The sequence below is a fragment of the Polyodon spathula genome, chromosome 5 (assembly GCF_017654505.1).
Source record: "Polyodon spathula isolate WHYD16114869_AA chromosome 5, ASM1765450v1, whole genome shotgun sequence".
NCBI lineage: Eukaryota > Metazoa > Chordata > Actinopteri > Acipenseriformes > Polyodontidae > Polyodon > Polyodon spathula.
In genome coordinates, this window is record NC_054538.1 from 43,541,563 (window position 1) to 43,556,548 (window position 14,986).

The 14,986-nt window shown below is 35.1% G+C and overlaps 1 protein-coding gene across 1 annotated transcript in view; it reads left to right on the forward strand.

Annotated features, from left to right (window-relative positions):
* The window catches only part of LOC121315977 (transforming growth factor beta-2 proprotein-like), a 40,415-nt gene extending 26,354 nt beyond the window's left edge, over positions 1-14,061 (forward strand). The window contains exons 2-7 of the mRNA XM_041250632.1: positions 2,035-2,198; positions 7,625-7,757; positions 8,821-8,931; positions 9,767-9,926; positions 10,524-10,677; positions 13,676-14,061. Of these exons, the coding sequence (XP_041106566.1) occupies positions 2,035-2,198; positions 7,625-7,757; positions 8,821-8,931; positions 9,767-9,926; positions 10,524-10,677; positions 13,676-13,834 (881 nt within the window). The 3' untranslated portion in view covers positions 13,835-14,061. The remainder of the gene's footprint in view (positions 1-2,034; positions 2,199-7,624; positions 7,758-8,820; positions 8,932-9,766; positions 9,927-10,523; positions 10,678-13,675) is intronic.
* The last annotated feature ends 925 nt before the right edge of the window (positions 14,062-14,986 follow it).

Here is a 14,986-nt window from a genome sequence, read left to right on the forward strand (position 1 = left end):
AACCTGGACTGTAAAGAAGGTTTGATACAATTGAATATAAATAAAGAAAGATAAACTATAGAGTAAGTAAACAGACAAAAAGGAACAAAAAGGCATTATGTTTTTGAAATAAATCTGAAACGTAATAGTGGGGGCCAATAGGGTATCCCACGGGTATATATATATATATATATATATATATATATATATATATATATATATATATATATATATATATATTTTATTATTGGCTGTATGTCTGGATAAAGCCTCTTGTTTAAGCATATTAATAACTTTTCACCTTTTCTGCATTTATTTAAGAAATTGTACAGAACAAAGTACTTTGCAGTCCTGTTTGCATTGCTTAATCTTATCATCAACATTCATTTCATTACTTTATGGACTGTTTTCCTGAATTATTTCTAGATGTATTTGGGTTAAATGATTTACTGGTGCTGGCAGCTATACAGGTTTACTTTGTACATTAAATATTTGAAAACAGTGATTTGTTAAACTGTTACAATTTTACCACCCACAATAAACCCAGCACGGGGCCTGTTGTTAATTTCCTTTTACTGTTTGGCACTACTGATTATATTTTATGCACAATTCATTCGGTGGACTGAAATTCATATATTTAATTTAAATGCAAACTTAACAATTTGTAAACCTAAATACAATAACGGTTTATTGTTTTTTGGACATTATTAAAAATGCAAGAATAAAAGCTAGTGTCTACTGATAACCATGGCTTGACCTTTCTTAAATTGTGTTTATGTGTTTTGTTAAGGCAAGTTCTTTAAAAACACATTGGTCATTTATCAACATGTCCTGAACTGAGCCTGGTCAAATCAACTGAGCTGTTTTTATATTAAAGGCCACGAGTATGGATGCTAGTGGGCCAAGCTAAAACAAAAAAAAAGAAAATCCAGCGACATTTGAATAATATTATTGAAGTTGTCCAGTTGCATCATTCTGGAATGTTTCACTGTTTATAGGAAAGAAATTAAACAGTATTGCTTGGTAAGTTCCCTTAATGGACCTTTTATAAGTTTCTTCAAACCACTCAATCAAAATTCTAAGGTGAAACAAATAAGTCAAGTAGACAGTATCTTATAGCAAGTTTCCTCCCACTCAGCATAGGTATATAGATTAATGCACATGGCCTGTGAACTTTGTGAGGAATGTAAACAAACCAGAAAGGGTATGAAAACTATGTTGAAATTATGTAGCTATAAATAAGTACAATTACACAGTTCTGGGTTTGAAAATGAGATATTGTGGTGTGCAGGTTTGAACTCGGGGACATCATTTGTTTGTTTAATAACATTTTAATTAATCACAAACGTTTTTTTGTTTTTTTTTGGCAACAGTTTTGTTGGTGAGGTTAGTTGGGTACAACCATCTCTCAATGTATCTAACCACATCAAACCATCACATTGTCCAATGAAGACTTTAAATAGTATCTTTGCAATTTTAACACATTTTGACAATTATAATTTATACAATTTACTGTAACATTGTGGAATAACAAGAGAGTACTGTCTATTAATAGTATTTCTTTATATTTATATCGTCATTTTTTTTTTTAAGTGTAGTGTACAGGGAGGTCAATTCTAATAAACGTTGAGGCCTGCCAGGAATGTTTACCTCAGAGGGCACAACTCTTAAAAACAAATCATCGCTATTATATACCTTTACTTTATTGAAAAATACCTTAAAAGGGTTTTTTCCTCTCTTGATTTTTATTCTCGGATACTTGAGTTAACCTAGGCATTTGTCCTGTTTACTTTGCTGTCATTTGTGGTAGTCTCAATGGTTGCTTAAAATGTCATACACTATAGAAATCAAAAGAGACCCGGGAGAGGATGTGTCAAATCTGGGCAGTCCCTGGGTTAAGGGTAACAGTGCCAACCTAGTAAAATCTTCTTAATTCATCTATACGTTCCCTTGCAGACTCTACCACACAGAACATGCAAAAAGCTAAACTGATTTGTAAAAGTGCTTAGAGGTTTTAATATTTAATTATGTATTTGCTTTATTATTTCTTTCCAGATTACATCTCTGCAAATTATTACAATCCTTACTTCAGGCGCCTCAAGTTTGATGTTTCATCAATGGAGAAAAACGCATCAAATTTGGTGAAGGCAGAACTTAGAGTTTTTCGATTACAAAATCCAAAGGCAAGAGTATCTGAACAGCGAATTGAACTTTATCAGGTAACCTTTTTTTTGTTTGTTTTGTTTTTTTGTGTAAGATATTTTAGTGTAAACTTTGCTGCCTTGTTTGACTAATACTTTTAAAGGCCGGAAACCTAAGCATACTGTATACTGTAATTGCTTCAGTCATTTAGGATGTCTACAGCATATTTAAAGAGTCTAGAATTAAGTATATTTCGAAGTATGTTTTTATTCCAATTGAACTATAAGACTAAGCTAAGACACCTGTTTTTATGATTCTGGCTGCCTTTACCTTCCTAGACTTTAATCACCTAGAGAAGAATATTCAATGAGCAATCACGTACTCAGAGTGATGTATTATCTTACTAAGTGCTTAGACACAATGGGCCATTTTTCAAAAGGTGTCTACATTTCTATTAGATCTCTAAATGTACATTTATTTTTAGACTGGTCTCCTGTAGACCTGTTTTTTTGTTTGTTTGTTTTTTAATTGCCATGGAGTGTAGATGTTTTAGATGTAGAAGTTTGCTTATTGTGCACTTAGAGGTCTATTCCATCTAAGCCTAGAATTAGATTTTTGACATGATTTTCAGAGCTTTGGTGCTGTAATCATCCTCCAAAAGTCAATGTCTCGGTTACAGCGTTTTGGATTGTAATTTAAAACACTGTAAATGTGTTGATTTCCATCAATAGTATGGCAAGTTGCAAAATTATGCTTGATGAATCAAGGCCCTATTTGACCACATCTCCTCCCATGTTATGGAATCTTGTTAAACTGCTACCTTATGTTTTTCATTTAGCAGAAGGTAGTAGGGTTTCAGAAATCTTTTTGAGAAAGCAAATATTGTTTGTTGTTGTTGTTGAAATCATAGTTATGGCACTTTTAAAAAGCAGAATACACCTTTTACATGAAACAGCTTTCAGTTTTTGTTTTGGTCCAAATTGGCTTAAATCAAATGGCTCTTGCCACAGTTAATGTCCAAAATCTCATTCAGTTCACAATTAGCTGTGAATGAACAACCCTAAAAGTCTTTTGGTGAAAGGGTTTTACTGATTAATAAATTGTACCAAGTGTGAAAAAGTTTTATGCATTAGACAGGTACACCACAACACACTACCATAAAGGCCTTTTTAGAATGCAAATAACATAGCTTTGCACTGCAATGATATCCCATAGCTCAGTGGTCCTCAAAGTCGTGCCCGGGGCAGCTGTTCTTAAATGTGGTCGTGAACACATTTGTGGCGGGTCGTAGCGTGGGAAAATAAAGAAAGCTTTAAACACGTTTTCCAACAAACGTGCCACAGCAGTCTGTTGACAGTGCTGCTCGCTTATGCTGTGTACGTACGCGACATTTTTTTTTTCCTGAATGGATCAACCAATTGAGTAGCTGCATTGTCTCTGCGGTAGCCCAATCACAAGTTAGCTAGGTGGGACATAAACTGTGTCTGTTTCAAGTGCTGGTACTAACTGTAAGTTTAACCAATAGAAAAGTCAAATATCTGCCAAGTTTAACGCAGATGTCCAATCATAAGCAAGCAGAGGTCGTTCACGGTATTTGCATGAAAATTGAAGGTGAGGGGTGAGTAGCCAAATAGAAAGTGAAAAATCTGACAGCTGTCCAATCATTTGTGAGCAGAGGCGGGGTGTTAATATGCTGGGTAAGCACTGAATTTTGCCGACTGTTATTCAGAAAAATAATACATTTCAGTATGTAGAATTTAGTAGTTGATTTAGTTATGAATCCACTTTCTTTGAATAATTGTACTGGAGATGGGCGATCTTTAAAACAGAGTAGTGTTGATAAATTTGTCAAATTGCAACAAAGAGAGACGCTATCTACACTTTTTAAATTTTAGTTTATTCATGGTTATCTCTGTAAACATGCTATTTAAAAATATTTGCAATGCATATTTTATGTCGCGAGAAGGCAGTGTGTAAGATTGCAATAGTCAGCGTGCCCGCAAACAGCCACGTAAGATCAATTTATGCCCGTGCCAAAATTACTTTGAGGATCGCTGCCATAGCTGCTATTTTCTATACTAGTTTCGCTTTTCCGAGACTTCAAAATCATTTAGAACAATTTATCCAGTGAAAAAGATTGAATGTTTTCAACATTCATTCTAATAAGAACTAAGAAACTGAAACTGAAACTGTGTTTAAAAGCATTGGTAGCAGATGTAATAATTCATGGAGGTGCTACTTTGTTAATGCTTAGTCAACAATGTATGGAAGTTCGGAGGTATTGTGCAGGAATGCTTTTTTTTTTTTTTTCCATAACTAGCTAGTCATCCTTGTCAAAGAGAACAGGCTCCACAAAATAGTTATTTTAATGAAAGGAAAAAATATCAATTCACACACTGGTCTTTTATGTGGTCTCCTTAAATTATAAATACCTTCCTGTTTCCCTGCAATTTATTGAAAAGAAAAGCAGCTTATTTGTAATGGCAAAGAGAAGCTGATTTAATCACAGCAGTCTTAGAACATTCTACATTCCCAACTAAATGTGGAACTCCCTACACTAATATACATGTTAGCCATCATTTGAGACCAAGTCAGCATTCGCAGTTTCTTTACCCGAAAGGTCTCTGTGTAGCGTCTGTAGAATTGCCCTGCTGTACTGTACTTCACTGCTGATATATTAACCCATTTATCTCATGATAGCTTTTGAGGTCATGTCAAGTAGAAATGTTTAGACAAAATAGGCTCGGTAAATGTACATTTTTACCAAGAATGCAATAATTTCAATGGTATAAAATGAACAAAAGACACAGAACAGTATATGAACTGTTCTTTCCTTTTAGTTTTTGTCCTTATATTTATTATAGACAGTAAACTATAAAATAACTTTCTAAATCCCATGAATCAGCCTAAAATAAGAAATTAAAGCCTATTTTTAAACCTGACCATGTTGCTTGCAGTATGCAGCTGTAATATATGTAAGGTTTGTTAAGCATCCGTTTCCAATGTTTTTCACACATTGAATCTGCTTTGCCTCATTTAGTTAATTATACCACACAATGCTGTACATCTGTTTCCATCATGGCTTATTAAACCACACATGTTTAACATGTTTTCCAAATTAGCACAATCTGTACCAAATACCACATTTAGCGTATAATTCATTAGATATAGAATAGCTGTAGAATGAATTATCTGAAAAAAATACCACAGTTACGTTCTCCCAATTCAATTTAATCTTAAAGAGCAACTTGGTATAGGTGTTACAAAAAAGGGTGGCATCAACGCCAAAGGTATAAATTAATTCATTGTTTTTCTCCTGCTTCACTTGCATTATTGATATGCCTGGCATAGCTGGTTTGGTTACTCTTACATTTATAGTTACTCGTACTGTATGAGCTAGCAAGCAAGCTAGCAACACAACAGAAATAACTGGATCCATAAATGGTGACCTGTCTGAGCATATAGGAATATGCAAGCTCTGATTAGGTTTCTGGTTACTAAGGGATCTCTGGTGCATATATTTACTAGAGAATGAATGCTCAATGAGTTATGTCTGTATCCAGATGTAAGGCATAGAAGTGAGCAAGACCTGGTCAGGAACACAGGGTAATTACAGACTGAAGCAGTGTTTTTCTTGCATACCAACACATAGGCTTGAAGATTTTTGCAGAAACTGGACTGAGTCCAACATCTGTTCAAGTTGTTGTCCTTTAGTGCCTGAATACCATGCATTCTGTACCCACTGGTTTCCTTCTGCTTCAATATGCTTCCAGGTTTATATTCCCAAGGAACACAAATGTTGATGGGGGGTGGAACGAAGTACAGTATGTAGATCCAGGTTGTAGATGTGTAAAAATAGGGCAGTGTTCCTATGCCCACCATCTATGTAATATGCATTTCCAAATCCTTTTCTTATGAAACACTGATAAAGAACCCAAGTCTTGTTATAGTCTTCATTTTTCTAATGAATTGGATTGTTATCTGGAAGACACATACACATGTTTTGGAGTAGCTTATTATTGCACCAGTTTAATTAACACTGACCTGAAGTGCAAATTGCTTTTTGGCTGCTGTGCTATTGAGGTAACTTCCTGTTAAAATGGGAAACAGTAATTCTATTTGCCTTTTTGTTTTGATTTTTCAAAATAATTTTTTTACTTTATGAGGCTTCGGAGGCTGTATGGTCCTAGTCTTGTATCTTGTAAAGCGCTTTATGATGGTGGTCCACTATGAAAGGCGCTTTATAAAAATAAAGATTGTTATTACTTATGAGTAAGTGCTTTAAGCAAATGTTCTTAAATTCTAATAGTCACATAGTAAACTGATATATAGCTAGGGCTTGAATTTTTTTGTTTTTTATTTTCAGTAGGGGGGGGGGGGGTGTTTTTATTATTATTTGTCAAAATCGGTTAAGTTTGGCTATTAAAAATAAACACCACTTAAGCAATATCAATCATCGATAATAAATTGTGTGTGTGTGTGTCACAAAGATGGCTGTGGTGGGTGACGTCAGACCAGAAACAGGAATCAGGAAATAAACAACAGAGAGGTGGAGTTGGGTGGAGCTGAGCGATTGGTTTCACTCAGCATTTAATGAATGAACAGAACAGTAAATAAAAAGGTTGTAACAAACAAAAACACAGGACACGGCACTTTCGCCAAAATAAAGACACAAACAAAACGGACTAACACTACACAAAACCGAGTGAGACAATATTTTAACTATTATTCTTACAGTTATTCACTATTACCTCCGTCTCCTATCCCTTTCTCCACTCACCGAACACACAACCCTGAGTGAGTGAAAACACACAGCTTTTATGCAGCTGTACCAAGACTTGATTGCTAATCAGTCATTCAGTTGGAGTCTCGGTACAACTGCACGTGAATTAATAAAGTGCAATTCCCCGTGCTCACATATTATTACTTTTTACTTGCACATGAAGTGCTGTGCAATTCTCGTGCCTAAATACAAATATACATTTTAAACACTTGTGTTACACCGACACGTTTATATCCCATGTACCAATGACTACTCATCCACATTAACACACAACATAAAACACAGAATACACACACACAGGTGGCGGAGCACTTTGCCACAATATGTTTAACTAATACATATACATTACAAAGGTTAACTTATTATTAGTTAAAACCGAGAACGTGCAAAGACAAAGGGACATTTTTGAGAAGAGTAGAACATAACAGGTAAATGATTGTTCTGAGTAGTTTATAGTTTATTATTTTTTCTTTAAAAACGGGGACCAAAGTTTAGTGGCCCCTGTTGTTGACATTGTAGAACTATTATATAGAACGATTGTTTGACCGTGTTGGCAAAGGCAGGTCAACAGTGTAAGAATAAGCGCATCCTTAGGTATCATAGACAAGGAGTCTCAATGCATTGGTTTCAAAATCAAAATATCTTCAAACACCTTGCCCTATGACTACTAACAGCAGGATTGTAAACCACAGTTAAACACCCCCTCTTTTTCCATTGCAGATCGTAGGCCACAAAGATCTAACGTCACCGACCCAGCGCTACATTGACAGTAAGGTAGTGAGAACAAGAGCGGAAGGGGAATGGCTGTCTTTTGATGTTACAGAAGCTGTGAGTGAATGGCTTCTTCACAGAGGTGAGAACTAATGAAAATTATTTGAATTGAGTTTGCTGTAGAAATGACCTTTCCCCTGAATGTTGGGATTTTGTAATGCTCAACTCATGACATTACACTTGTACACTGGAAAAGAAAACTGACTCCAGCAGACAAGGATAAACACTTTCGATCCCTGTCCACACACATGCATTTTTCATAATGATAACCCTGAAAGTGGAGCTCCTAGTTTGCTTGCTATGTTGTGGATTGACAGTACTTATCAATGTCAACAGCTGTCATAGCTACCAAGTAATGGTCCTTTCCTCTATCAATCAGGGGTGGTCCACAATCCCCTCTCTCCTCTCTCTCTCTCTCTCTCTCTCTCTCTCTCTCTCTCTCTCTCTCTCTCGGTTCATTGCCCCTTTAAATCAGGATCCAGGACACAGAAGTTGATTTTTCTTCTTTAACACACCTTAAAAAAAAAAAACAGCACACACAAAAAGACTTTTTCACACTACTTTTTTTTTTTTAAACTACGATTGCGCACACCTACAATCAGGCTCCTCACACACCAGCCACCCTGAACAGACTGGCTGCCTTCTTTAAATACCCTGCACCTGGCTCTAATTTACAATTAACACCAGGTGCAGGGAATAACTAATAATTAAACAATAAACCCATTAGTGGGTGTACATTCTAAGATGTTTCAAAGCAGCCGTCCCTTTAACCCCTTCTGGGGGCAGAGACGTTACAATGTGGCCATGTTACTATATATATATATATATATATATATATATATATATATAATATATATATATATATTCCCTAAGGGGAAATGGCTGTCTTTTGATGTGAATATTGAACCCTTACAACGTTGGAATACATTGAAAAAGACTTCTAGTAAAAATGTTTGTCACTGAATTTCAGTTTAATTTAGTATTATCTGTAAATAAATTACCTTATCGGGATCTGGTGTGTTGCTGTGGTAATTAGTTTTTGTCATAATAATAAGCATTAGTAACACATGCACAATAAACAAATTAAGGGTTGAAAAAAAAAAAGTCAAAATGATTATTTTAAAACAATTTTTCAATTTTTTCAGATAGAAACAATGGATTCAAGATAAGCTTGCATTGCCCGTGTTGTACATTTGTACCTTCAAACAATTACATCATACCAAATAAGAGTGAAGAACTAGAGACAAGATTTGCAGGTAACTATTTCAATTATATGCATAATTTGGGGTTTAAAGACACACCACATTTGAAATTATGCAATTGCATACAGTTTTGTTGGAAGTCTACAACAACAGGGGATAGAAGTAGCTTTGCTATATATATATCCCCATCAATTCTTGTTTAATTTTCAGTAAAAAATAAATAAATAAATAAATAAATAAAGTTTTCAGTAAATACAACATTTAAAGCAACATCATGAATTTTGATATTGAAAGATGAAGAAAGGCTTAACCTCATCAACGTATCTTAATAAATATACTGTGGTGTATTACAGTAAAAAAAAAAAAAAAAAAAAAACAGCATTGTAAATGTAAAGCATAGTATAAGTATTGCAAAGTACAAACTGCAATTGTACATCATATGCAAAAATTCAAGTAACGTAATTATATGATTTTAAATATGTTTTGAATTGAGACTTGAATCGCTAGTAACATTTACAAACATTTTGCAAAGAAATGGCTTTCCAGCAGGATTCAGAATCCATGTGGGGGGTTTCTGCTGGTGTGATTTAGGGATTGACCAATTTAATTGAAGAGTGAGAAGGACTTTAAAATTAGAAAATGTAGAGATTTAGCCAACAGATTAATCACTTGCAGAGCAAATACAAATGTTTCATATACTAAATTGCTGGCACAGCTGTTCAAGTATGTTTCATTCATTGTTATGTTGCAATCTGTCTCATTTTATTCTCATGCAGCAACCTTAAATATGTTAAGGCTTTAGAACTATATGATGATTGCCCCTGAATCCTACTAAATTTTATAAAGTATTAGAATGCTAACCCCTATTTTAATATCATCTCACTTTAAGGAATTGACGATAACTATAGCAGTGATTTGAAAGTATTCAAGAAGAAATTCAATGGGAAAACTCCTCATCTCTTACTGATGCTGCTACCATCCTATAGGCTTGAGTCTCAACAAAGTGGTCGAAGGAAGAAACGTGCCTTAGATGCTGCATATTGTTCTAGGTATGGACGAAGAATGTTCTCATAAGCATCAGTCTACTGCAAATAGATATGTGTTTGTGTATATATTAATTTTGGACAACATTCTCTGGAATCAATTATCAGTTTTAGCCGTCATTAATTGCAACTTTCTCCCTAGCTAGTGGTTCTCTGACTTTTTTTTTTTTTTAAATAGCATTGCTGTCTATCAAAAGAGAAAGGAGACTAAATTAAAGAAGTGTTGCTTTGCCCAATTTAGTTACAGCAAAAAAAAACACTCACCAGTGGTAGCAGTCAGCTTGATGACAACAGAATTATTGCAGATGTAATCATTACTGGTATTTTTTTTCTGTACAATAAATAACCCAAGAAACAATGTATGAAACACATGTTAAAATACAAATAAAAAAAAAAATCATAAGAAATAAAACATTGGGCGCTGCGCTCGAACACATTATGTTCTCTGAATAAAATAATGCTTCTGCACTCTGCCGTTGATCTCTCTGCTAATTACAGGACTAACTTTATCACAAAAAGCTAAGGGGGTTTCAAAACCTCATTTGAAACATCTTGCCTATAGCAGATTCCCTATTTCTCAAACTACTCTTCTTTTATAAACAGGAATATACAGGACAACTGCTGCTTGCGCCCATTATATATTGACTTTAAGAGGGATCTTGATTGGAAATGGATTCACGAACCCAAAGGATATAATGCCAATTTCTGTGCAGGGGCCTGTCCATATTTATGGAGTGCAGATACTCAACATAGCAAGGTCAGTAAAACATGTCAATAGAGGGGTGTGAACAATGAGGCATGTATACAACAAAGACAGTCCAGATAGTATTGAATGTGACAAAACAAAGGTTTATTTGTAAAAATAAAAGGAAACCGTTAGGGGATTGCACTCTGGGATAAACTATAAACAAAAAGTTGAACACAGGATTGTTCTGGTGCTGCCTTCTCTGTCCAGTGAGCAGCAGGCTTGTAAGTTCTTTACTCTGCCACAGGTCAGGTTGCACAGAGTAAAAAGAATAAGAACAAAAACAAGTCAGTCACTCAGTCTGTACTCACACAAAACCACTAATTCCTCCGCCCTCCGGTTTCACAGTCTCCTCCTGTGTTTCCAGGGCCCAACCTAAGAACAGCAGCACATCCCCTTTTGTAGCCAAGCCCTGACCCTGTAGCAAGTGGAATATCAATCCCTGTGTTACAGCTTAATCTTCACGACACGAGTGGCAGGGATTTATATACTCGCGCTTCCTCCCCTCACCAAGATGGCGCCCCCCCCCCCCCAAATGTGACTTGCATTCCGGACACGTGATCTTGGTGAGGGAAGCCCTGGGTTGATCCAATGTCTTCTGCTATTGGGAGGCTGAATTGCAAACCGAAACCCCTTTGACTCATCACAATGAGAATGACGAGTACAGTGGACAGGGGCTGCTTCCCCTGGCTTTGAGTTATGGATGTGTCTAATGGTTTAATTGGCAAGGTTTTAGTGCTAAACACTGATAACGTGAGGTAAAGGAACAGGCCAAAAATACTAGGTCTTCAGTGTAAATGTTGAACATTTACTATCTACTATTACTTGTGTTGTTTTTGTATTGTATACTGTACTACCTGCATCTTAAATTTAGTACCTCTGTAATAAATGCATATACTTCACCAAAGATGAAGGTTGTTAGCTTTTAGTTCAGAACAATTGTGGAAGTAGGAAGCAATCATCACATCAATGCATATATTGGACATATACCCAAAAAGCAATAAGGCAACTATAAATACTGTCACACACCAGAGGCGATGCAATTTGTCATTGACAAAATACTTTCGCAAAGGCGTAACCATACACACCAGAAGTGACACAGAGGCGATGCGACAGGTCTAAAAACTGATATTACAAATTCCTATTGACAAAATTGTGATCAAGACTGGTACATGTTCGTCAACATGATGTGGAGTGTCACACACAAGGCTTATCCAGTTCCTTCCAAGTGGACTTCCAAATATTGTCTTTCAAATCTTTATCTTTATAATTGCGATGACTGCTATAAAGGTCTGGATATTTTTTCCTTGTCATTTTGGAAAGGTAAAGGTACAAAATGAAAGGTATCAAAAGTATAGATTCGATTCATTTTGTCACAGTTTTACTTGTTGCATTGTGTCTATTGATTAGCAGCCTTAAGACCGTAGAATGGTTAATCATTATCCACAGGAAATGTACTGTATTTCTTGCATTCAGGGTAAAATGGAACATTGACAGTTAACTGTAGTTATGAATTTGAAAATAGTTTTATTTAAACACAAAAATAAAATATTTAGATACAAAAACACACTGCTGACAGAGCGAAAATAAAAAGGTTTAAGAAAACAAAATCCTGAACACTTAATAATACAAATATAGTTCAGGCTGGGCAAATCGCTGTCACAGATCCTATATTTTACTTTTAATGTCATTCTCCCCTGTCTTGGTCCCGTTCCTCCTCTCGAACACCCATCTACTCTCCACCCTGCAGTTTTCCCTGCTCTGGGTTTTTATACAAGTGACCATCTCCTGATTAGCAACAATTAATCAATTAATTAACTCGGGAGATGGTCACCTTGGGGCTTCCCATCCAAGCTGCAAAATAATAACAAACATCCTATAAAATGCCATCCTATAAAATACACAAATACAAATTACACAGGGGCGGAGGTACCCTGTTCTAAAATAAACAAACATTTTCTTTAAATAATAAACAATATATTTTAAATCATAAACAATAATAACACACTTGGCTATTCGCCGGTCTTTATATACAAATAAATAAATCATAATACAGACACAAAACAGTACATAGGGGAAGAGGGGTACCCCTTTCTAAAATACATAATATAAAATAAAAACCAAACCATTTTTATGTATAGTATATATTGTGTGGTGCAAATTAGGCTTCAGTTGAATGGAACAGTTGAAACCTACTATTGAAAACATAAGGAGACGTGAAGCTCAGGGAACAGAAGGTGAATATCATAACATGTTTGCAAGATTAAGTATGGTGGATTTAACCGTAAAAAAAACGTGCCATTTTTATGTCGTATTTCCCTGATTTATGACACTATTCAATCTCCAAGGCATAGGGGTACACACCCCTGCTACATTAGTAAAATGGTCAAATACCTTATTTAAAACAAATACTGTGTCATAGAACCAGGAAATAAAACAAGTACCATTTATTATTATTATTATTATTATTATTATTATTATTATTATTATTATTATTATTATAGTCAAATGTCCTCTTTAGTAATTACTGCCATTCATATTTGAAAACGTATGTTTATTAGACATTCTGCTTATAAAGTGTGCATAGTTGTGTTTATATCTTATTTATACCTTCTTGAAATTGAAATTGAACTCAAAATCTGGTATAATTCACAGTTTGTAATCACTACTTCTGTGTGATAGAAGTCAAAGGGTATGTATGTGCCGTTTACTTTGGTAACACTAATTCCAAAGTAGTTCCTAAGTAGTGCTAAAACAATTACCTAATAGTTACATTAAATACTTTGTGGTAATAACATAATCTACTAATATATCCCCCTTCAACTCAAAACATTACCACACAGTTCCTTGGTAAAATAGTTAAATTAAATAATGCTTTTGACATGCATTTGCCAGCACACACAGTATGTCAACATGCTTTAATAACCAGTGCTACTGAATTCTGTAACAGTGATGATATATTATTATTTCAGATGAGTTTTAATTTGTTTTTGGTTTGTTTGTTTTCCAGGTGCTCAGTTTATATAACACGAAAAATCCAGAAGCCTCTGCATCTCCATGCTGTGTATCTCAAGATTTAGAACCTCTTACTATCCTGTATTATATCGGAAAAACTCCCAAAATCGAACAGTTGTCAAATATGATTGTCAAGTCTTGCAAGTGCAGTTAAAACTTTTGAAAATCCTGGGTACATCAGTGTTAAAAAAGAAAAAAAATCACAACACACGGTACTAGTCTGTTTGGAAGAATCTTTACAGCCAACAGGAGCAAAGCATTTCGAAGGCATTAATTCCTATGCTTCACCTACTATGTTAGTGAGATAGAGGAGAAACAGAACATTGTAAACACTGGAAGATTTTGTAAGTGTTAATATGTGAAATAAATTGAAGAATCCCATGTTCCTGAAAGCGCTGTGTAGGTATCACACCTAATCTAATCTCTCTCTGTATTGTTATGCAATTGGCATCCTAAGAACTCATTACAATACAAGCCATTTTTCTGTGTTATTTGTATGTAAAACATTCACTTTAGGGTGTTCAAATCTTGGTAAAGTGATGTGTGAATGGGTTACTAAAATGCTTGACTAGTGACCCTTATGCCAGTTTTCAAGTGTTTCCAAACTGTCATTTTAAAATACAATGAAACATGTAATATACTGAACTACATCCGTTTAAAAGTCCAACTTCTCTTATAGTACATTATGGATAAGAATAATACAAATACGGCTAATTGTTTGGTCTAGAAAACAGTCCGCTATACCAGGAATTTAGATTTTTATTATAATAAATGTGTAGAATTTGAACTTTTCTTGTATTTGTGGACTCCAGTTATCCCCCATGTTATTGGTTACACTGTGGACCAGATCTTCACACTTTAAAAGTGCTTAATGTATATGTCCCCTCTGTATGACTGTCATTGTATAAATCAAAAACGTACTACTGCAACTAACCATATCGCATGCCTCGTAGATGGTCTGTGAGATCTCTATGGAAAAACATATCTTAGTCAAAACTGCATAGACTATAAGTGCTGGAACCTGTGGCCATTCCTCTTGAAAGGCTTGTTTCAAGGACACAGTATAGTGCTCTTCAAACAAACCATTCACACATGCAGCTAAGTGGACTGGATCGTTATTGTGCTGAAAAACTGCTGCATGGCAGCAGGTCCTATTCCCAAAAGGCTAAGGAGTGTTTGGTAGTTGAGAGTGGCAAAATTGGATTAAGCAAAGGGGGTCAAATGCAGCGTACCAAAGTTAGTCCACTTGGGTAGTCAGATCCTTGAGAGCAAAGTATCACACAATAAGATTATATATATATATAGA